At 46.3% G+C, this 25013-nt stretch overlaps 1 protein-coding gene across 1 annotated transcript in view; it reads right to left on the bottom strand.

Moving 5' to 3' along the window:
- Positions 1–24742, bottom strand: part of LOC137320663 (putative nuclease HARBI1) — a 56983-nt gene extending 32241 nt beyond the window's left edge. Inside the window, exon 1 of the mRNA XM_067982342.1 lies at positions 24681–24742. Within this exon, the coding sequence (XP_067838443.1) occupies positions 24681–24742 (62 nt within the window). The remainder of the gene's footprint in view (positions 1–24680) is intronic.
- Between the last annotated feature and the right edge of the window lie 271 nt (positions 24743–25013).

Genomic DNA, 25013 nt, shown 5'->3' with positions numbered 1-25013 from the left:
GTGCACTGATGATACCCAGCATTATATATCTGCCCTTTCCATGGATCCTAAGACCGCTGTTGCTCTCTTCAACTATTTATCTGCCACTTTAAGATAAGGTGAGCCAAATTTTCCTCCAACTTAATTTTGGAAAAACCAAAACCATTCCATTGGATCTTACCAGCAACTACATGCCTCTGCCCTTTGTTACATCAATCTCCTTGACTACGACCTCGAGCTAAGTCGTGAGGTATGAAATCTGCTGCTTGAGTTTCAATTGAGCCTCCTTCCTGCATCTGTTTTTTCTTCCATCTTTGGAACATTGCTTGTCTTCACCCCTATTTTTCCTCACCGCTGATAAAATCCTAATGCTTACTTTATCACCCCGAGGCATGCCTTCTCTAACACTGTCTCTAGCTCACCTCCACGGAGACTCGCTTAGCTGGCCTCTATGCAGTCTTGTCTAGCCAGCCTCCACGGTCCACAAATTATGTTCGTTGAGAACATCACTGCCCACATCCTCACCCTCACAGTCCCACTTTTCTTCGTCCCTGTCCTTTCCAAGCTCCAATTAATTTGTGGTCCATTCTTGTTTTCAAATCCCTCCATGGCCTTGCCCCACCCGACCTCAGTAATCTCCTCCAACTATATGTCTCGCTGTGCACTCTGCTCCTCCGATACCAGACTACCCTTCATTTTCCACTCCACCATCAGTGGCTAGTCTTTCACTCTGTTATTTGGAACTCCTTCCCTAAATCCCAACACCTGACCACCTCCCTCCCTGCTTTCAAAAGTTATGCTTAAGACTAACCTTTTGGCTCCACCCCCAAATTTCTTTGCTGTTTTTCCCTTTTTCTCTCTGATTCCCTGCCCTCTCTGTAAAACAGTTGAGAAGTAGCTTGTACAAGAAGTTACAAGTACAAGTAACTTGTAGCTTTGAAATGCTGTAGTCAATCATCACTTGTCTGCATTTCCACCAACGGATACTATCTCCAAAAGTGTTTGTTTAACCCTTGTTTGATTTGGGACAGAGTAGCTTACATTGTTTATAGCAAGCCGTAGCACAAAATGGACGTGATGTTTTGTCGGGTGATTTGCATCTTCACATAGTGCGCTTGTAGATGAAAGAAAAAAAGGATTTCTCAACATTTTCTTTCTGAAGGTGCTGCTCTTTTAATTGCAGCAAGCAAGCACAGGCAAATGAATGCCTTATTTGGTTTTCTTTTAACAGTATGAATGCTGACATAGATACCTTCTGGAGTAGGTTGTTAAAAGTCTGAAGTGCAAGCTGGCACCCTGCCTTAACTCTTGTCATCACTACCCTGAGCAGCTGAGACTCTCCTCTTCCCTCTCAGCCAGGTGGTGAGCAGTTTACATAATTTACTGTACTAAGCTTCTTCAGTCACTGGGAAAGTCAGAATAAAACAGTGCAATTTTAAAAAATTATTTTTTTCCCTTGACTTTCTTCCCTCATGTCCTTTACTGATGTCCGGGTTCAGGTTCCACAGGTGCCAAACTCCATCTGGTACTGCATCCACTTGGCCATTCTTTGTATGTGAACTGAGATGGTATCGGCAGCCGATATGAACATGGGAAACAGCACAGCTGAGCAGGTTCCTGGCGTCCACACAAACTTGTGGTCTGGCAGGGGTCACTGGATATTAGTACAGGAGCAGAAACACTGTCAGGTTTTCCCCCTCCCTAGGCCAGTGGCACTGAGGCAATTTGTAACACCCTTATCATCAACCTGGCTGTAATCGGCTAACTTGGGATCAAACCTTGGTACATCCTACTCTGTTTGTCCAGTTCTACAATAGTGAAAATATCAACCGAGCCACTGCGGGAGCTTAAAGGAAATTTAAAACTTAGAATTGAACAGCCAAATAACCATGGCTGGATGAGCAGAAATTTCCTCCAACTAAATATTGGGAAGACCATAGCCATTGTCTTCGGGCCCCGTCACAAACTCCGTTCCCTGGCTACAGGCTCCATCCTTCTCCCTGGCCACTAACTGAGGCTGAACCAGACTATTTGCAACCTTGGCATAATATTTGAACCTGAGCTGAGTTTCCGACCCCATATTTGCACCATCACCAAGACCGCCTACTTCCACCTCCGTATCATCGCCCATCTCTGCCACTGCCTCAGCTCACCTGCTGCTGAAACCCTCATCCATGCCTTTGTTACCTCTAGACATGACTATGGTAATGCTCTCCTGACTGGCCTCCCATCTTCCACCCTCCATAAACTTGAGCTCATCCAAAACTCTGCTGCCCCTATTCTAACTCGCACCAAGTCCCATTCGCCCTTTATGCCTGTACATGCTGACCTACTTTGGCTTCAATCTGGCAACATCTTGATTTTAAAATTATTATCCTTGTTTTCAAATCCATCCATGACCTCTACCCTCCCTATCTCTGTAATCTCTTCCAGCCCTACAAACCTCCGAAATCTCTGCGCTCCTCCAATTCTAGCCTCTTACGCATCCCCGATTTTATTCACTCCACCATTAGTGGTTGTGTCTTCAGCTGCCTAGGCCCTAAGCTCTGGAATTCCCTCCCTGAACCTCTCCACCTCTCTACCTCTCTCTCCTCCTTTAAGACTCTCCTTAAAACCTACCTCTTCGACCAAGCCTTTGGCCACCTGTTCTAATATCCCCTTATGTGCGTCAGAGTCAAATTTTATTTGATAATCGCTCCTGTGAAGTGCCTTGGAACATTTTACTACGTTAAAGGCGCTATATAAATGCAAGTTGTTGTTGTTGTTGTTGTTGTTGAATGATGCTGCCCCTCTCCCCTTTAGCTGTCTGTTCTATGGTACTGAATGATGCTGCCCCTCTCCCCTTTAGCTGTCTGTTCTATGGTACTGAATGATGCTGCCCCTCTCCCCTTTAGCTGTCTGTTCTATGGTACTGAATGATGCTGCCCCTCTCCCCTTTAGCTGTCTGTTCTGTGGCACTGAATGATGCTGCCCCTCTCCCCTTTAGCTGTCTGTTCTATGGTACTGAATGATGCTGCCCCTCTCCCCTTTAGCTGTCTGTTCTATGGTACTGAATGATGCTGCCCCTCTCCCCTTTAGCTGTCTGTTCTATGGTACTGAATGATGCTGCCCCTCTCCCCTATAATGGTTGTTCTGTGGTACTGAATGATGCTGTACTGCTGCTCAAATTTTTAAATATATAATCTTCTAAATTTGTTTTCCTAACATTCCTTCCCAATAACAGGTGTCAAATCGGTTGTGGTGCATTTGACTCTGATTACCCAGTGGTATGGTCCCAGCACTCTCTGTGATTGACACTGTTAAATATATAAGTGGTCAGTGTTGGCAACTGTCAGCAAATGTAATGTTGTTTCTTAAAACAAGATGAAAGAATCTATTTCAAAGAAACTGTACACCATGAATTTTCCTTGTACTAATGCAGAAAAAGATACATTTCTTTAAAAGGAAAGATTTATAAGGACTATTCTGTGGTGTTTAATAAAAAATTTGGATCATTTAATTTGGCATTCATAGAAAGAAAAATGTGTGTTAGTAAAACTGAAAGTGCCTAACATGAAACAGCCAGCAGGATGGTTAGCGACCTTGGGCAGTACAAATTGAGAAGGAGGAATGGGAGCTCTGGGGTTACTCACCCAAAGAGTCAAAGTGGCCCTACAACAAAAACCCTGCTTGGAGCTCTGAGCTCCATGACCGACTGATTGAGGTTAATAGCTGTCACAGGATCAGACAGTGTTCAGTGTGGTTGAATGCTCACCAATTAAGAAAAGCAAAGGCAATCTTTTTGATTTTTTTATAGCGAAGTTAATTACAAATGTGCTCTTCAATAAACAGTCATTTTGGCTGAGAAAAAGCAGCAGAGATATGGGGAGAGGAGTTAATTGCTGCAGAGACTTAACCCTCCATGATCCCAGAGATGTGAATTCAGCAATCCAGCATGGTGTTGATTTTGCTGCTTTTTGTCTTAAAGGAGTACTGTCATCTTGAAAATTATTTTGGGTGCAGAACATTCTGCAGGGGGAAGTGGAACAGCTAGAAGTTGTGGTCCATGTGGGTACCAATGATATAGGAAAGAAAAGGGATGAGGTCTTACGGTCAGAGTTTCAGGAGGAAGTTAAAAAGCAGGACCTCAAAGGTAGTAATCTCTGGATTACTACACAGAAATAGGAAGATAAGGCAGGTTAACATGTGGCTAGAGACATGGTTCAAAAGATTCTTGGTGCAGTTTAGGGGCAGGAGGGACCTGTTCAAGATGGACGGGTTGCATGTCAACAGAACTGAGACCAATGCCCTCGTGGGGAGGTTCGCTAGTGCTGTGGGGGAGGGTTTAAACTAATTTGGCAGGGGGTGGGCACCAAAATGTAGCGTTAGAAAGGAGAAACAAGGTGCACAAAGAATTGGGAGAGACAGATAGCACACGAGTAAGAAATAGTACAGTATTAGGTGGGATCAGACTAAGAGAGAATACGAGAAGGTCTAAGATAGGTTTAGAGTACATGTGTGTAAACGCACAAAGCATGGTAAATAAGGTTGGTGAGCTGCAGGTGCAAATAGCCACATGGGAATAGGACGTAGTGGCGATAACGGAGACCTGGCTCAAAAAAGGGCAGGATTGGGTACTAAATATTCCTAGATACAAGGTGTTCAGGAAAGATAGGGAAGGAAAGAAAGGGGGGTGGGTAGCAGTATTGATTAAGGAGAATATTCCAGTGCTGGAGAGAGAGGATGTCCTTGAGGGGTCAAAGACAGAATCTATTTGGTTAGAATTAAGAAACAATGGAGATGCCATTACACTACTGGATGTGTTCTTTGGGCCACCAACTAGTGGGAAGGATATAGAGGGGTAAATTTGCAGGAAATTACAGAGAGGTGCAAGAACTATATTAGGATAGTTGAAGGGGGACTTTAACTATCCTAATGTAGACTGGGATAGTAATAATGTAAAGGGCAAAGAGGGCGAGGAATTTCTGAAGTGTGTTCAGGAGAATTTCCTTGACTGGTATGTTTCTGGCCCAACGAGGAAGGGGGCATTGCTGGATCTAGTCCTGGGGAATGAAGTGGGTCAAATGGAGCAAGTATCAGTGGGGGAACATTTAGGGAACAGTGATCTTAGTATCATAAGGTTTAGACTAGTTATGGAAAAGGACTAGGAGCAATATAGAGTAAAAATACTTAATTGGAGGAAGGCCAATTTCAATGGGTTGAGAATGGATCTGGCCCAGGTAGATTGGAATCAAGGATTGGCAGGGAAAACTGTAATCAAACAATGGGTGGCCTTTAAAGAGGAGATGGTTCATGTAGAGTCTAGGTACATTCCCATGAGGGGGAAAGGTAGGGTAACCAAAGGCAGAGCTCCATAGATGAGGAAAGAGATAGAGATTTGATGAAGCAGAAAAAGGGGGTGTATGCCTTATGTCAGATTGATAATACAAATGAGAACCAGGCTGATATAGAAAGTACAGAGGAGAAGTGAAAAAGGAAATAAGAGGAGCAAAGAGAGAGTATGAGAATAGACTGGCAGCTAAAATAAAAGGGAATTCAAAAATCTTCTATAGGCAACTAAAAAGTAAGAGGGGGGGGTGGGGCCAATTAGGGACCAAAAATGAGATCTACGCCTGGAGGCAGAGGGCATGGCTGAGGTATCAAATGAGTACTTTGGGGGAAAAATTCTATAGGGGCTGTTTTTGGGCACAGGTAGCGTGACGTGCTATTACCCCGCGCCCAATGACCCCTGCTCAGGCAGGACACAAGTTTCAGCCCACCAGAGGACTCACCTGCAATCAGCGTTGATCACCTGCAGGCCTTGCATGTGGAATCAATGCAATTCGCATTTTCCACCACCAGGGGAGCTCAATCCCTTAAAGGAAGGAGGTTTCTTAGAAATCTCTTAAAGGTAGCTGGTAACTGTTATTTGCTGAAAATAACAGTCTACTGTCTGCACGGAGTCTGAACGGCGATCAGACATCGCACACGTAAAACACAGATGCAGATCCCATCCCTATGTTTACACACTGATGAGTTATGTTAAAACATTGAATAAAGGTTGCGCATTACTAAATCCCACATCCTCCAATCTGCATGCCAGATCTCAGCAATCTGAGTTGGTACCAGGCCTGCGAGAGTGCATGTACCGAGGTTCTCTACTGATGTACTAGAGATCTTGGTGCAAGAGGTGGACAGAAGGAGAGACATCCTATATCCACAGGGTGAGGGGGGGGGGTGTGGAGGGGTCAAGAGGCCCGCCAGACATATATCCAAAAGGCAGTGGGAGGCAGTGGGGAATGAAATCAATGCCAGGTGCACAGCATCATGAACATGGATGCAGTGCAGGAAGAAGCTCAATGCTTTGAAATGCTTGGTCAAGGTGAGTGAGGTCAACTGTCAAGTGGCGTCTCCTACCAACTGCACCACGCACAACACCCCCCTTCACCCACATACCAACAAGCTCTTTCCATCAGTACTCAACTCTTCAAACCAGATGCTTCCTCTCACCCTTACACATTCCCACTGTTGCAAGCCGTCCACCCACAACTCACAGGCCACACACACTGACAGGCACATCACCCAGACACACGTCCCGCTTTCTTGCAGGAGAAGGTGGCGCATATGAGGGGGCAGCAATTGGCAGTGGCATTTAGCCCTTCGAGCATGTTGCACCATTCAGTGAGATCATGGTGGACCTGTGACCTAAATCCATATACCTGCCTTAGCCCCATATCTCTTGGTTCACAGAAATCTATCAAACTCAGATTTAACATTCACAAGTGAGCTAGCATCAACTGCCGTCGGCAGAAGAACGTTCCAAACGTCTCCCACCCTTTGCGTGTAGAACCATTTCCTAACTTCACTCCTGCATGTCCTGGATCTAAATGTTAGGCTATGCCCCTGCGTTCTAGTATTCAAGTATAGGAGACCTCCGAAAACAGTTACAAATGTCTCGGCAGCCAGAAGCAATAATACTGCCACTAACCTGTAAATCCTGCATAGTCCCTTCAAATAGCGCCGGTGGGGGGTCCTCCAGGCACTCTAACACACGTTCAGATGGTCGGCGTTAAGTCCCAAAATGGTGTCTATCACTTTAAATCAGCGTTGCACACTGATTGAAGCCATTCTCTCTCTACTTTACATGATTTATCTTGGATGTCGGAGAGGCTGTGTAGCGCCGAAAGAACGGGAGCTACACGGCCCAATTTAGCGCCCTTTGCATCTGTCTTTACCAAGGAAGATGATGCTATCAAAGTCACAGTAAAAGAGGAGGTAGTTGAGATACTGGATGGGCTAAAAATTGAAAAAAAGGAGGTACGAGAAAGGCTAGCTGTACTTAAAGTAGATAAGTCACCCGGTCTGGATGGGATGCAACCTAGGTTGTTGAGGGAAGTAAGGGTGGAAATTGCAGAGGAGCTGGCCATAATCTTCTAATCCTCCTTAGATATGGGGATGGTGCCAGAGGACTGGAGAATTACAAATGTTACACCCTTGTTCAAAAAAGGATGTAAGGATAAACCCAGCAACTACAGGCCAGTCAGTTTAACCTCGGTGGTGGGAAAGCTTTTAGTAACAATAATCTGGGACAAAATTAATAGTCACTTGGATAAGTGTGGATTAATTAAGGAAAGCCAGCACGGATTTGTTAAAGGTAAATCGTATTTAACTGACTTGATTGAGTTTTTTGATGAGTTAACGGAGAGGGTTGATGAGGGCAATGCAGTTAATGTGGTGTATATGGACTTTCAAAAGGCGTTTGATAAAATGCCACATAATAGGCTTGTCAGCAAAATTGAAGCCTCTGGAATAAAAGGGGCACAATTTCAAAATTTGCAGATGACACAAAACTTGGAAGTGTAGTAAACAGTGGGAGGATAGTAATAGACTTCAAGAGGACATAGACAGGCCGGTGGAATGGGCGGACACATGGCAGATGAAATTTAACACAGAGAAGTGCAAAGTGATACATTTTGGCAGGAAGAATGAGAAGAGGCAACATAAACTAAATGGTACAATTCTAAAGGGGATGCAGGAACAGAGAGACTGGGGGGTATATGTGCACAAATCTTTGAAGGTGGCAGGGCAGGTTGAGAAAGCAGTTAAAAAAGCATACGGGATCCTGGGCTTCATAAATAGAGGCATAGCGTACAAAAGCAATGAAGTTCTATTAATCCTTTATAAAACACTGGTTCGACCACAACTGGAGTATTGTTCCAATTCTGGGCACAATTCTTGTGCAGAAAAGATTTACTAGAATTGTTCCAGGGATGAGAGACTTCAGTTATGTGGATAGACTGGAGAAGCTGGGGTTGTTCTCCTTAGAGCAGAGAAGGTTAAGAAGAGATTTGATAGAAGTGTTCAAAATCATGAAAGGTTTGGATTAAGTAAGTAAAGAGAAATTGTACCCATTGGTGGAAGGGTCAAGAACCAGAGGACACAAATTTAAGGTGATTTTTAAAAAAATTTATTCGTTCATGGGATGTGGGCATCGCTGGCGAGGCCGGCATTTATTGCCCATCCCTAATTGCCCTTGAGAAGGTGGTGGTGAGCCACCTTCTTGAACCGCTGCAGTCCGTGTGGTGAAGGTTCTCCCACAGTGCTGTTAGGAAGGGAGTTCCAGGATTTTGACCCAGCGACGATGAAGGAACGGCGATAGATTTCCAAGTCGGGATGGTGTGTGACTTGGAGGGGAACGTGCAGGTGGTGTTGTTCCTATGTGCCTGCTGCTCGTGTCCTTCTAGGTGGTAGAGGTCGTGGGTTTGGGAGGTGCTGTCAAAGAAGCCTTGGCGAGTTGCTGCAGTGCATCCTGTGGATGGTACACACTGCAGCCACTGTGCGCCGATGGTGAAGGGAGTGAATGTTTCAGGTGGTGGATGGGGTGCCAATCAAGCGGGCTGCTTTATCTTGGATGGTGTCGAGCTTCTTGAGTGTTGTTGGAGCTGCACTCATCCAGGCAAGTGGAGAGTATTCCATCACACTCCTGACTTGTGCCTTGTAGATGGTGGAAAGGCTTTGGGGAGTCAGGAGGTGAGTCACTCGCCGCAGAATACCCAGCCTCCGACCTGCTCTCGTAGCCACAGTATTTATGTGGCTGGTCCAGTAAAGTTTCTGGTCAATGGTGACCCCCAGGATGTTGATGGTGGGGGATTCGGCGATGGAAATGCCGTTGAATGTCAAGGGGAGGTGGTTAGACTCTCTCTTGTTGGAGATGGTTATTGCCTGGCACTTATCTGGCGCGAATGTTACTTGCCACTTATGAGCCGGAGCCTGGGTGTTGTCCACGTCTTTCTGCATGCGGGCTCGGACTGCTTCATTATTTGAGGGGTTGCGAAGCAATCAAAGGAGACATGTGGAAAAAAATTTTTAGGCTGCAAGTCGTTATGATCTGGAATGTGCTGCCTGAAAGGGTGGTGGAAGCAGATTCAATTGTAGCTTTCAAAAAGGAATTGCATAAATACTTGGAGGTAAAAAATTTGCAGGGCTACGGGGAACGAACGGGGAATGGGGCTAGCTGGATTGTTCTTACAAAGAGCCGGCACGGGCTCGATGGGCTGAATGGCCTCCTTCTGTGCTGTACCCATTCTATGATTCTATGATTTGGCAAATTGCATTTGTTAATCACCTGACATGATGTAAATTCTATTGGAATATGTCACCATGTCAGTTGTGTGACCTTATCATGGCAAATTAAATTATGCATTTCCATGCTTTGAATATTGGTAACTAGGATGAAGCAATGGGCAATATAAGTTTTCTCCCAAAGGCTGTTGGTGGAATTCATCCTCCTTTTTTGACTTACATTGCCTTCTGTCCTCCCCTGAAATTGTTGACTTCTTGCTGGAGTATGGTTCACAGGCACCAGTCACCCTGTGATGACTCATCCAAGTGGGCATTCTTCTCCTGTAAGCCTAGCCAGTTGAGGTTATTCAACCATGATCTTGTTCTCAACCGATGTCCATTGTCCATGTACATTTCCAGCAGAAGTGACTATGTAGTAATCAGGAGCAGGAACCCAGGCTAACATTCCTCTCCCTAATCCAAGGACACTGAGGCCAATTGCAGTGACCCTACTGCCATTCAGGCTGAGGTTAGCTAACTCAGAACAGAATAGGGATCAATTATTCCATGGCTCACTGAGGTGTTTGTACACAGAGGAAAAAAATCTCACTATTGTAGATTAACCAGCTAAGCCATCATGGGAGTGGGGAAAGGTTTACATTTTAGATCTATTAACGTGGCATGAAGACGGGCAACTGATCTATTCATAGGCCTCTGCCAGCACTACTCTGAAGCCAGGATGAAAACCAGAATAGTAACCGTCTCTCCGTTCTCCTGCATGGTCGATAGCTTGGTAAGGCTGGGTGGTCTGTGGAGGTGATGCACGCCCTATTATCCTATGGATCTCCTTAATGGAGCTTTGATGCACTGTGCTACAGTACAAGCCCTGATAGATTGCTATCTTCAAATTAGAAAGAACTCATTATCAAACCAGTACGCAAACAAGAATTTCTAAATCTTCAACTAATGTGGAGCTTTTAAAACATGTTTGTTATTTTCTACCAGTTAACAGTACTGGAAAAAATCTCCACATTTTAACAAATGTGGCATAATAGATTTTGCAACACATTTTAATTTGTGGTATTATATGAACAAGCTAAACATTCATGTGCTTTCATGGTGAAATGCAATGCCCTCAAAAGGTTAATAGTTGCTGCAATAATACAGTGTAATTATTAGTAGATCCTATAGTATTTAGTAATGTAGTCCTGTTTCTAAAAGTCTTTTAAGTGATTTTAGGTTTGTGCTCAGGTGATCATGATAAAAATAAGCCTGTACCTGTGACCTTAGTGCTCCCAATACAAACTATGCATTTTAACAGCAACTGATTGGCTGCATACCATTTCTTGTTTACAACTTCTGAGCTGTTAAAATATATATTTCATAACTTTATATATTTATGCCTTCCTGGACTTGCACTGCCCTCTGTGGGGAGTTGGAACAGTCCAAGACTTGTCTGTAGCTGCCATCTATGTCATTTCATTTCACCCAACACAATGCAATTTTGTGGAAAGGATGGGTTACTTTGGGGACTGGATGGTGTGTAGAATGAGCTCAGCTGTCTTAATCAATCACAAAGTTGCTCTTAATTTGAGATTAATTGACAAAGGCCACAATGATGGGGAAGCATTGTAACGAAGCTCAGGTCAATCATCAGCTATTGTCCACATACTCAAACTTGATAGTAGGATTCAACTGTAGCATCCTGGTTGTCTCCCTGGCTATGATCAACATAGACCAGAGATGAATCTGGGACAGTGCAGCTCAGTATCACACATGCACTCCATGTATTCACTAAGCCATGATGGAGCTCAGAAAGCCTTCTAAAATATTTAATACTCTTTATTTTATTTTAAAGTGCTGTGCTGTGGGAGAAGACTGAAAAGAAAATCAAATACAGTAAATTGCAAAATGGAGTTTGGTTTAATCCAGATTATAAACCTAATAAAATAATGCAGGCAGAGGAAAAGCACCAGTAAAAAATGAATTTACTAAATCTGTCAAAAATAATTACGTGACATGTAAGTTGGAAATGTAATTGGTTTTGTAGTGGAGAGAAATATTAAATTGATCAGCTATTCACCGAATTCGAATTACTGCTTAAACTACACCATTTCTAGATGTGAAGGAAGTTTTTGACGAAGAGGCAGGTCTGTGATTAGGTAAAGCGATCAGTATATATGTTGTTGCAGTAAGGAAAATGATACTACAATTAGCTCTTTATTAGTTTTCATTTGTTTAAAAACAATCTGTCTCTCGGTCTCCCCGGGCTGTGCACCATAACTTGGCATGAAGACAGGCAGCTGATCTATTCATAGGCCTCTGCCAGCACTACTCTGAAGCCAGGATGAAAACCAGAATAGTAACCGTCTCTCCGTTCCCCTGCATGGTCGATAGCTTGGTAAGGCTGGGTGGTCTATGGAGGTGATGCACGCCCTATTATCCTATGGATCTCCTTAATGGAGCTTGGATGCACTGTACTACAGTACAAGCTCTGATAGATTGCTATCTTCAAATTAGAAAGAACTCATTATCAAACCAGTACGCAAACAAGAATAACAATGTTTGCTAAATACTGTCACCTCTGGAGCAGTTACAGTGCCACATTCATATTGAATTTTTACCATTTGTAATTAAGCAAAATGGGTTAGTTGAGCCAAAACCTTATCTTCCATATGTATTATCCAACCATCAGTGCAATGGAATCTTATTTTTTTTTAACCAGAATAGTCACAGAATGAGTGACAGATGAGCGAATGAAGGTTTTCTTTAAGATGTTAAAGCTATCAAAATCCATCTTTACTCATGCATGTAAGTGGAGCTTTCATCTGTAAATATGAAGATTGCATATTCAGTTTGCAGCAGAATTGTGGGTATGATAATTTCACTGACCTTTCTTAAAAAAGACATTACACAATCATTACTGCCACTGACTCAGACAGTAGGCAGTAGATTTCTGGGATATTTTGCTGCCTGCAGTTTTAAATTAACATTCTCACCATGTTTTGCAATCACAGTTGGCACGAGGTATAGCTAATTGGCTATCGTTAAATGTGAACCAAATGATTCCTAGACACACAATCTCCCGCACTCCAACTAGTCAGTCAACTAAAGCTTGCATTTGAAATCTGAGACTCTAGGGGAAGATTTCTCTTTATTTTGCTGAGGGTATAATATTTTTCTCACAATGCATTTCATGCTGGTATACAGTTCCGCAGTTGCTGCATCCCCACGTAACCCACTTAATTGGCCATACTTCATATGTGAACCTTGTCAGTGAACATCAAAAGGCTAGTCAGCTACGGAGAACAACACTGCTGAGCCCAATCCTGTCTTCATCCAATATCTACAAATGCACATGCCAGTAGCGATTATTGGTTAGCTATCAGGAGTGGGATACCTTCGCTAGCACAGGGTGCAAGGTCAGTTGTAACACACATACTGCCCACCCTGGCTGAGATCAGCTATCTGAGAATGGATCTGGGATCAAATTGGGGACTTTTCTGGTCATTTATCCCTGAGTCAGCAGAAATCCATTGTAATTTCTATCACAAGAATCTTTTCATGTGGTGCATATTTAACATGTTCAATACATTTGTAGGGTGCGAAACATTTCGATTGGTTCAAAAACAATATATCAAAGTATACTTCATTTACTATCCTTCAAAAAATCTACAGCAAAATAATGGAATTAAATCACATTCTTGAAAAAAAGGAGTCCAAATCCCTTAAGTGGCCATTGATTCCCCAATGAGCCATGTACAAGTCCTAAAAGTAACATTTCTAACATAAAAACCTAAATAATTCAACAATTTGAGGAATAAAATCATATAGCTTACTCATTTGTACAACTTCTTCCCCACACTATCCTCCCTCTCTAAGGTCTCAGGCTCATCTTTTGCTGTTTCTGGAGTTTAGATTCTTCGGATGGACATTGGGTCCCAATATTTTTTGCACATGCATGAGCAACCTCAGCTTCAGGTCTGACTTCAGCCAAAGTCAACCTCAACTCCTGCTCTCCCCAACTCACAACTGTCCCCTGTTTGGTGAACAACAGTGGTTCCAGGACACTAACTTTCCATCTTTTGGGCAGGCAAATTTCAGAAAGATGCAAGAAATATAGATTAGTGATAATTGAGGACTTCAATTATCCTAATTTGACTGGGAAAACAGCAATGTTAAGGGCAAATAGGGCGGGGGGGTGGTGGGGGGAATTCCAGTAATGTGCACAAGAGAACGTTCTTGATCGGTAGGTTTCCAGCCCAACAAGGAAGGAAGCAATGCTGATCTGGTTCTGGGGAATGAAGTGGGGCAAGTGCAACATGTTTCAGTGGGGGAGCATTTGGGAAACAGTGATCACAATATCATTATTTTTAGAGTAGTTATGGAAAAGGAAAAGTAACAATTAAACGTGAAAATACTTAACTGGAGGAGGGCTAATTTCAGTGAGTTGAAAGAGGGTTTGGCTCAGGTGGATTGGAATCAAAGATTGTCTGGGAGGTCTTCAAAGAGGAGATAGTTCGGGTACAGACAAGACACATTCCCATGAGGGTGAAAGGAAGGGCATCCAAAGCCAGAGATCCCTGGATGACTGAAGATATAGAGATTAAAATGAAACAGAAAAAGGAGGCTTATGATAAATATTAGGCTTACAATGCAGGAGAGAACCAAGCAGAATACAAAAAGTACAGAGGAGAACTGTAAAAGGAAATAAGGGGCAAAGAGAATGTATGAGAATAGATTAGTGGATAACATAAAAGGGAATCCAAAAGTCTTTTATAAACATATAAATAGTAAAAGGGTAGTCAAAGGAAGGGTGGAGCCGATTAGGGACCAAAAGGGAGATCTTGTGGAGGCAGAGGCCATGGTTGAGGTACTAAATGAATACTTTGCATCAGTCTACACTAAAGAAGACGATGCTGCCAATGTCACAGTAAAGGAGGATATAGAAGAGACATTGGAAAGGATAAAAATAAAGAGAAAACTGAGTGGGTGTAAAGAGAACTGTGAAACTGACCTGGGGGAGAATGGAGAGGGAGAACCGGTGAGTGTAAAGAGAACTATGAAACTGACCCTGGGGGAGAATGGAGAGGGAGACCCGGTGAGTATAAAGAGAGCCGTGAAACTGACCGGGGGAGAATGGAGAGGGAGACCCAGTGAGTGAAAAGAGAACTGTGAAACTGACTTGGGGGAGACTGGAGAGGGAGACCCAGTGAGTGTAAAGAGAGCTGTGAAACTGACCTGGGGGAGAATGGAGAGGGAGACCCGGTGAGTATATAGAGAGCTGTGAAACTGACCTGGGGGAGAATGGAGAGGGAGACCCGGTGAGTGTAAAGAGAACTGTGAAACTGACCTGGGGGAGAATGGAGAGGGAGACCCGGTGAGTATATAGAGAGCTGTGAAACTGACCTGGGGGAGAATGGAGAGGGAGACCCGGTGAGTATAAAGAGAGCTGTGAAACTGACCTGGGGGAGAATGGAGAGGGAGACCCAGTGAGTGTAAAGAGAGCTGTGAAACTGACCTGGGGGAGAATGGAGAGGGAGACCCGGTGAGTATATAGAGAGCTGTGAAACTGACCTGGGGGAGAATGGAGAGGGAGACCCAGTGAGTGTAAAGAGAGCTGTGAAACTGACCTGGGGGAGAATGGAGAGGGAGACCCGGTGAGTATGAAGAGAGCTGTGAAACTGACCTGGGGGAGAATGGAGAGGGAGACCCAGTGAGTGTAAAGAGAGCTGTGAAACTGACCTGGGGGAGAATGGAGAGGGAGACCTGGTGAGTATATAGAGAGCTGTGAAACTGACCTGGGGGAGAATGGAGAGGGAGACCCAGTGAGTATAAAGAGAGCTGTGAAACTGACCTGGGGGAGAATGGAGAGGGAGACCCAGTGAGTGTAAAGAGAGCTGTGAAACTGACCTGGGGGAGAATGGAGAGGGAGACCCGGTGAACGCACAGCGCTGAAACTACTGAGTTCAGAGAACGCACAGCGCTGAAACTACCGAGTTCAGAGAACGCACAGCGCTGAAACTACCGAGTTTAGAGAACGCACAGCGCTGACACTACCGAGTTCAGAGAACGCACAGCGCTGAAACTACCGAGTTCAGAGAACGCACAGCGCTGAAACTACCGAGTTCAGAGAACGCACAGCGCTGAAACTACCGAGTTTAGAGAACGCACAGCGCTGACACTACCGAGTTCAGAGAACGCACAGCGCTGACACTACCGAGTTCAGAGAACGCACAGCGCTGAAACTACCGAGTTCAGAGAACGCACAGCGCTGAAACTACCGAGTTCAGAGAACGCACAGCGCTGAAACTACCGAGTTTAGAGAACGCACAGCGCTGACACTACCGAGTTCAGAGAACGCACAGCGCTGACACTACCGAGTTCAGAGAACGCACAGCGCTGAAACTACCGAGTTTAAAGAACGCACAGCGCTGACACTACCGAGTTCAGAGAACACACAGCGCTGACACTACCGAGTTCAGAGAACGCACAGCGCTGAAACTACCAGATAGTTTCAGCGCTGTGCGTTCTCTGAACTCGGTAGTGTCAGCGCTGTGAGTTCTCTGAACTCGGTAGTGTCAGCGCTGTGTGTTCTCCTGGGGTGAAAGGGTTGTCCTATGAGGAAAGATTGGGTAGATTGGGCCTATACTTTTTGGAGCTTAGAAGAATGAGAGGTGATCTCATTGAAACATATAAGATTCTAAGAGGGCTTGAGAGGGCAGATGATGAGTGAATGTTGCTCCTGGCTGGAGAGTCTTGAACTCGGGGACATGTTGTCAGGATAAGGGGTCGGACATTTAGGACTGAGATAAGAAGGAATTTCTTCACTCAGAGGTCGTGAATATTTGGAATTGTCCACCCTTGAGGGCTGTGGATGCTCAGTTGTTGAATATATTCAAGGCTGAGATCGATAGATTTTTGGACTCTAAGGGAATCAAGGAAAATGGGGATTGGGCGGGAAAGTGGAGTTGAAGTCGAAGATCAGCCATGATCTTATTCAATGGAGGAGCAGGCTCGAGGGGCCACGTGGCCTACTCCTGCTCCTATTTCTTAATGTTCTTATGTTCTCTGAACTCAGTAGTGTTAGCCACTGTGCATTCTCTGAACTTGGTAGTGTCAGCGCTGTGTGTTCTCTGAACTTGGTAATGTCAGCACTGTGTGTTCTCTGAACTTGGTAGTGTCAGCGCTGTGTGTTCTCTGAAGTTGGTAGTGTCAGCGCTGTGTGTTCTCTGAACTTGGTAGTGTCAGCGCTGTGTGTTCTCTGAAGTTGGTAGTGTCAGCGCTGTGTGTTCTCTGAAGTTGGTAGTGTCAGCGCTGTGTGTTCTCTGAACTTGGTAGTGTCAGCGCTGTGTGTTCTCTGAACTTGGTAGTGTCAGCGCTGTGTATTCTCTGAACTTGGTAGTGTCAGCGCTGTGTGTTCTCTGAACTTGGTAGTATCAGCGCTGTGTGTTCTCTGAACTTGGTAGTGTCAGCGCTGTGTGTTCTCTGAAGTTGGTAGTGTCAGCGCTGTGTGTTCTCTGAACTTGGTAGTGTCAGCGCTGTGTGTTCTCTGAAGTTGGTAGTGTCAGCGCTGTGTGTTCTCTGAAGTTGGTAGTGTCAGCGCTGTGTGTTCTCTGAACTTGGTAGTATCAGCGCTGCGCCTTGTCTGAACTCTGTCGGCTCCCTCACAATGACTGGATCAAATTACACAGTTCAGAGAACTTGAATTACTTGCAGCAGATTGAATCAAATTACATATTCCAGACAAAGGATTGGGAGAATATTGTCCTCCCACAATACCAGAATGTGTACGGTGGCATGGGATGCGACCATGTTTTAGTGATTAGTGTTTTAGTGTTAGCTAAACAGTAAATTGGTGAACGGTTGTTTTTTAGACTTGAGGGAAGGATACAGTGGTGTTCCCCAGGGGTTGCTATTGGGACCACTGCTCTTTTTGATATAATGACCAGGACTTGAGTATGGAGCGTATAATTTCAAAGTTTGCAGATGACACAAAACTTGGAAATGTAGCAAACAATGTGAAGGATAGTACAGACTTCAGGAGGGCATAGACAGACTGGTGAAATGGGCAGACACATGGCAGATAAAATTTAATGCAGACAAGTGTGAAGTGATACATTTTGGTAGGAATAATGATGAGAGGCAATATAAACTAAATGGTGTAATTTTAAAGGGGGTGTAAGGACAGACTTGTGGGGCTCGATGTTACCAGGGCTGCGGGTTTGCGGCGGGGGGGGGGCTATTGGGCGCGTGGGTAACGCGCCCGGTGAAATTAGTCAGCTTCCCGCGCGATCGCAGCCCAATTGGATCCACTTACCTGGTCTTCCGGGTTCCCCACTGCTGAGCTGCGCGTCGGGCGGGCTGCGCATGAGCAGTAAGATCTGTCAGCTGGAGGAGCTCTATTTAAAGGGGTAGTCCTCCACTGACAGATGCTGCAACAAATTGAAAAAATTACAGCATGGAGCAGCCCAGGGGGAAGGCTGCTCCCAGTTTAATGATGCCTCACTCCAGGTATCAATACATGGGGTGAGGAGGAGGGGGTGGACAGAGATCTTCCCCCCGGCGGGCGGGAGGAAGCGGCCTGCCTCTGCCACCAGGAAGGCCTGGCTCGAGGTGGCAGAGGAGGTCACCAGCGCAACCAACATATCGCCCACCTGCATACAGTGCAGGAGGCGCTCCAATGACCTCAGTAGGTCAGCCAAAGTGGGTACACTTACTCTTTCCCCTACACTCCATCTCCCACATCACCGCCCCCACCCCACACCTCCTTCTGCACTGCCAACACTACTCTGTCACATCACCCCTCACACCCACTCAAACCTCATCCTCATCTTACCTGCACCTACTCACCTCGCCAGTACTCATCCCGCCACTACCACTCAACCCAATCCTCATACAATCTCATGGCTCTATCTCATACTCACACACTCATGCATCTCTTTCACGATCAGCCTCACTCAACCTGCCACTACCTGTGCTGCAGCCACAGGGCATGCATCACATATGTGCAGTAGGCAGCGTAAGGCAAACGTGTCGTGAGCATGAATGGGATGCACAAGGGTGTTTGAGGGCTTGTCATGGTTGTTACTTATTTTGAATTTCTGACCAACTCACATTACATATTATATTGGCACCACTACTGCCACGTCTTTGCGAATCACGTCTGGTTTGTGCAATAATGCCCTTTCCTGAGGATCACAATGAAGACCCACAACTGATGCCACCCATTGTGTCACTGCAGAGTGGGTGTAGGTGTATTTGCAGGGCTCTTTTGTGCAGACGGCTGAGAGACGTCGGCGATGTCCCCGGTGGCACCCTGGAAGGATGCGGAGGAGAAGTTGTTGAGGGCAATGGTGACTTTGACAGTGACAGGTAAGAAGATGGTGCTTGGGCCAGCCAGGAGCAGCTCGGCATGAAGGAGGCTGCAGATGTCCACGACTACATGTCGAGTGACTCTGAGCCTCCGTGTGCACTGCTGCTCAGAGAGGTCCAGGAAGCTGAGCCTCGGTCTGTGGACCCTGTGGCGAGGGTAGTGCCCTCTGCGACGCATCTCTCTCTGCGGTAGCTCTCCCTCCTGCTGTACAGGTGGATGTGTCACAGCACTCTGTTGTAGAGCTCCACGTGTCAGAGGTGGACGGCGTGGATGGCGAGGCTGGTGAGGCTGGTGATGCTGTTCGCCCTCCGAGGAGGTCATGACTGCAGCTACGGCGGCCCCCATCCGCAAGATGTACATCTGAGGGGGTCCGCAAGGTAGGTAAATGTCTCTGGACCCCGGGGTAAGTGTGTAAGTTGGTGACTTTGATTGTCAGGAGGAGGGTGGTGGAGGCCAAACTTTGTGCCAAGTGACAGAGTGGCCTCCTGCAATGAGTGAGGGTCTCCCCCCACCACCTGTCAAATGGACCTTTGCAGCTGCCACAGGCTGATAGCTGCAACACGTCCATTTCAACTGGGAGTGTTTCCCCCAGTACGGGAAACAGTTCCAGTTTTCTATAAAATCCCACCCCTCCTGACATAATCCCTTAATCAGGTCAGTTAATGACCTGAACAAGCAAAATAAATACCTTCAAGTGGAACCCAGCTGGCTTTAATTGCCTGCGGGAGTCCCACATGCGGGGGCTGCGTGCGCACGTTGGCGCGTCAGTGGGCAACCCGGAAGTGAGCGGGTTGGAGCCGGGCTCCAGTCCCGCTCCGCGATTCTCCGATTTTCGGAGCCCCCCCCGCCAGGAACGCACCCGATAGTGGGTGCTAAAATGATGACCGTGGTTTTATGTATACAAATCTTTGAAGGTGGCAGGACAAGTTGAGAAGGCTATTTAAAAAGCAGAGGGGATCCTGCGCTTTATTAATAGAGGCATAGAGTACAAAAGCAGGGAAGTTATTCTAAATCTTTATAAAACACTGTAGGCTGGAGTATTGTGTTCATTTCTGGGCACCACACTTTAGGAAGGATGTCAAGGCTTTAAAGACGATGCAGAAGACATTTACTAGAATGGTACCAGGGATGAGGGACTTCAGTTATGTGGAGAAACTGGAGAAGTTGGGGTTGTTCTCCTTCGAGCAGAGAAGGCTCAGAGGAGATTTGATAGAGATGTTCAAAATCATGAACAGTTTTGATACTCTAAATAAGGAGAACCTGTTTTCAGTGGCAGAAGGATCGGTAACAGAGGACACAGATTTAAGGTGATCGGCAAAAGACCCAGAGGCGAGATGTGAAAACCTTTTTTTTATGCAGCGAGTTGTTATGATCTGGAATGCACTGCCTGAAAGGGTGGTGGAAGCAGATTCAATAACTTTTAAAAGGGAATTGGACACCCCCGATGTCCGAGACACCACCTGATGTCCAAGACACCCTTCCCCCCCACCACCATGTCCAACCCCAACCCCTAACTGCACAAACATAATTATCAACATTTACCCACTTTCCAGTCTTCCAGCATCTGCTTGTAGCAATCTCTCTCCTGGCATTGGCTCCCCTGCTGCTTTCCTGCCCGACAGGCAGCCAGCCGATCAATCCACCTGGCTATCGGGCAGGAAAACGTTTGAAAAATGTTAAAACAGGTCCTACCGTTAAATCCAATAGGACCTGTGGGAAAACCTTACTTTTGGATTTCCTTTCTGCAAAACTCCCTGCTCACCAACCCCCAGCACCCACCCCAATCCCCCCACCGCTCTCTTCCCAGTTTAATATCGGGGTCAAAAGGTTAAGCACTAAAAACTTTAAGCAAAGAAAGTTTTAGGAATCATGAACGGAGAGAATCTGTTGAATGCTATCAAACACCTCAAGTGTTTACTAGTCAGTCAGACCAACTTACTGACACTGACAAATTTATTACAAAGAAAGCACATTAGCCTGTTTTGTGCTGTGGTAGAGCATCTGTCAACCCAACCCAACTCATGCTGTTCAAGATTAAAATATTTAGGTTTGAAGATTTAGATAACTATTAAACTAGAGAGATGCAAAATTGGAGGCAACAAAGCAAAGTCTTGGAATATGTAGAGATGTGTTGCTGAGTTTATGACCCTGCTGACTGAAAGACCTATGTCATGAGGCCTGAGAACAATGGCTCGTAGCTCACCGTAACATGGCAATGCAGGTTAGTTCCTTTTGTTTGAAGCATCCTTATGGCTGATGAATATTGAATGGCGGAACAGGCTTGAGGGGCCGTATGGCCTACTCCTGCTCCTATTTCTTACGTTTTTATGTTCTTAACGAGTATGTTCATACAAAATGCAACTTTTGGTTGGAAGCTTAGTTTTGAGTGTTGTGATTGAACCCATTTAAAGGAACAGGCTCTATGATAATTCAAATTCCTATGAATTTTCAATATCAAACTTGAGCTTGATAAAACTCCACTGCAACGATTATTTTTCTCCCCTTCAATTTTTTCCACTCTCCTGAAGTTGCTGGAGTAGGAGTCTATGGGTACTGGCCACCCCCTAGTACAAGGTTCCCAAAATTGTTTTGATTGGACCTATTAGAGCTGCTTCTGGTGCAAAGTAACCAATTGCTGTTGCACTAGAAACAGTTCTGATAGGTCCAATAATATAAAAGCAAAATACTGCGGCTTCTGGAAATCTGAAATAAACAGAAAATGCTGGAAAGACTCAGCATCGTTAGGAGGAGAAACAGAGTTAACGGGCCCGATGTTAGCAGGGCTGCGGGTTCTCGGCAGGGGGGCTATCGGGCGCGTGGGCAATGCGCCCGGTGAAATTTGTCAGCTTCCCGCGTGATTGTAGCATCCAATCCACTAATTGGATCCACTTACCTGCTCCTCCAGGTTCCCCACTGCTGAACTGCACGTCGGGCGGACTGCGCATGCCCAGTAAAGTCTGTCAGCTGGAGGAGCTCTATTTAAAGGGGCAGTCCTCCACTGACAGATGCTGCAACAAATAGAAAAAATACAGCATGGAGCAGCCCAGGGGCAAGGCTGCTCCCAGTGTAATGATGCCTCACTCCAGGTATCAATACATGGGGTGAGGAGGAGGGGGAGGACAGAGATCTTCCTCCCGGCAGGCGGGAGGAAGCGGCCTGCCTCTGCCACCAGGAAGGCCTGGCTCGAGGTGGCAGAGGAGGTCACCAGCGCAACCAACATATCGCCCACAGTGCAGGAGGCGCTGCAATGACCGCAGTAGGTCAGCCAAAGTGAGTACACGTAGTCTTTCCCCTACACTCTTTCTGCCACATCACTGCCCCCACCCCACATCTCCTTTAGCACTGCCAACACTACTCTGTCACATCACCCCTCATACCCACTCAAACCTCATCCTCATCTTACCTGCACCTACTCACCTCACCAGTACTCATCCCGCCACTAACACTCAACCCAATCCTCATACAATCTCATGGCTCTATCTCATACTCACCCTCTCGTGCATCTCTTTCATGGCCAGCCTCACTCAACCTGCCACTACCTGTGCTGCAGCCACAGGGCATGCATCACATATGTGCAGTAGGCAGCGTAAGGCAAACGTGTCGTGAGCATGAAGGGGATGCACAAGGGTGTTTGAGGGTTTGTCATGGGTGTTACTTATATTTAATTTCTGACCAACTCACATTACTTATTATATTGGCACCACTACTGCCACGTCTTCGCGAATCCTGTCTGGTTTGTGCAATAATGCCCTTTCCTGAGGATCACTATGAAGACCCATACCTGATGCCACCCATTGTGTCACTGCAGAGTGGGTGTAGGTGTATTTGCAGGGCTTTTTTGCGCAGACAACTGAGAGACATCGGCGATGTCCCCGGTTGCACCCTGGAAGGATGCGGAGGAGAAGTTGTTGAGGGCAGTGGTGACTTTGACAGCGACAGGTAAGAAGATGGTGCTCGGGCCAGCCAGGAGCAGCTCGGTATGAAGGAGGCTGCAGATGTCCACGACTACATGTCAAGTGACTCTGAGCCTCCGTGTGCACTGCTGTCTCAGAGAGGTCCAGGAGGCTGAGCCTCGGTCTGTGGACCCTGTGGCGAGGGTAGTGCCCTCTGCGATGCATCTCTCTCTGCGGTAGCCCTCCCTCCTGCTGTACAGGTGGATGTGTCACAGCACTCTGTTGTGGAGCTCCACGTGTCAGAGGTGGACGGCGTGGATGGCGAGGCTGGTGATGCTGTTCGCCCTCCGAGGACGTCATGACTGCAGCTACGGCGGCCCCCATCCGCAAGATGTACATCTGAGGGGGTCCGCAAGGTAGGTACATGTGTCTGGACACCGGGGTAAGTGTGCAGGTTGGTGATTTTGACTGTCAGGAGGAGGGTGGTGGAGGCCAAACTTTGTCCCAAATGACAGAGTGGCCTCCTGCAATGGGTGAGGGTCTCCCCCCCAACCACCCCCCACAGGCTGACAGCTGCAACACGTCCATTTGACCTGGGAGTGTTTCCTTGAGTGTGGGAAACAGTTCCAGTTTGCTCTAAAATCCCACCCCTCCTCACATAATCCCTTAATCAGGTCAGTTAATGACCTGAAATACCTAAACAAATACTTTCAAGTGGCATCCCGCTGGCTTTAATTGCCTGCGGGATTCCCACCAGCGGGGGTTGCGCCCGCACGCCGGCGTGTCAGCGGGGAACCCGGAAGTGTGCGGGTTCGGGGCGGGCTCCGGTCCCACTCCGGGATTCTCCGATTTTCGGAGCCCCCCCGCCAGGAACGCACCCGATAGCGGGTGCTAAAATGACGCCCAACGTTTCAGGTCGATGATCTTTCGTCAGAACGGGAAGAATGTCCGCTTGTAGAAATTGGCAGGGATTCAAACATCCTGAGCTGTGCTGAGATCGCCCCATAATCCACCTCATCTGGCAACGCGAGGCTGTATCGGTGGCTCTCCCTCTGGGCCAGCCACTCCTCCGCCCCGATAACCTTGGCGCGCCTCCCAGTTTTGGAATCTCTGCTCTCGTACCTTGCTCAAGTGTTAATTCTTCATGTGTGAGCCCAGGCAGTGAGTGGGGCACCCTATTTGCCCATGGAGGACATTGCAGCTGAGCCCAATCCTGTCCACACTGGACATGTGCACCTGTGCACTTGTCAGCAGGAGTCACTGCAGGGCCATCACGAGTGGGAACCCTGGCTTACTTTCTTCTCCCGATCCCAGAGATGTTGAGAGCAATTGCAGTGCTGCTAGTTCAGCCCTGGCTGAGATCAATTAACCAAACACAAATTGATGATTGAACCTGAGAATTTCCTCAACATGGGACAGTTATCAACCACGCCACTCGAAGAAGCTAAGAGAAAGGAAGAGGTAGATGATTTAAATGGGTATTACTTATATGAAAAGGATGTGACAAGCCTTTTTCTGTTTGTAGATGTCTTATGTTTGTTGTAAAAATGAAATGAGACTCTGATGCAATGTGTTTTGGCTACAATTCACTATTTGTTTTAAAAGTTTGTAAAGAAGCAAGGTGTGTTGCTCACTTGCTTTAAGACAATGCCCCTTCTAAACTTACCTGAAGTCTTGCAACAAAAAGAATGTTTATTTTTGATTTGTTGAAGCTTTACTGTAATTATATTACAAAAGTTCCAAGATGTTCCTGAATTCTGGCTTCATGAGCTGTTCAAATTTAATTTGGGCCTCGTTTTTAACATGGCGGCGGGATCCTAGCAGGGGGTCAACAATCAGGTGGGAAACCCAGAGTGTGGTTTCCCAACTGACTGTGACTAAATTGAAGCTACTTAACTGAACTTTTGGGTTTTGCGTCCTCAAACTGCTCAGCGGGTGTACTGCGCATCCGCATGACGCGTTTAAAGCCCACTATTTAAAGGGCCACTCCAACAATGCATTTTGAAGGTGAAAGGAGGCGACAATCACCATGCAACATTCCAGAGCCAAGGCAGCACCTACGTTCTCCGACACTGCCCTGGAGACATTGCTGGGTGCAGTGAAAAGCAAGTGGGAGGTGCTTTATCCAGCAGGCAGGAGGAAGAAATCTGGCTCTGTCACGAAGAAGGCGTGGCTGGAGGTGGCAGACCAGGTCAGCAGCAGAAGCACGGCGCCCCGGTCGTGGC

This window comes from Heptranchias perlo, chromosome 4 (assembly GCF_035084215.1).
Source record: "Heptranchias perlo isolate sHepPer1 chromosome 4, sHepPer1.hap1, whole genome shotgun sequence".
Taxonomy (NCBI): domain Eukaryota; kingdom Metazoa; phylum Chordata; class Chondrichthyes; order Hexanchiformes; family Hexanchidae; genus Heptranchias; species Heptranchias perlo.
This window is presented reverse-complemented; position numbering and strand designations above follow the sequence as displayed.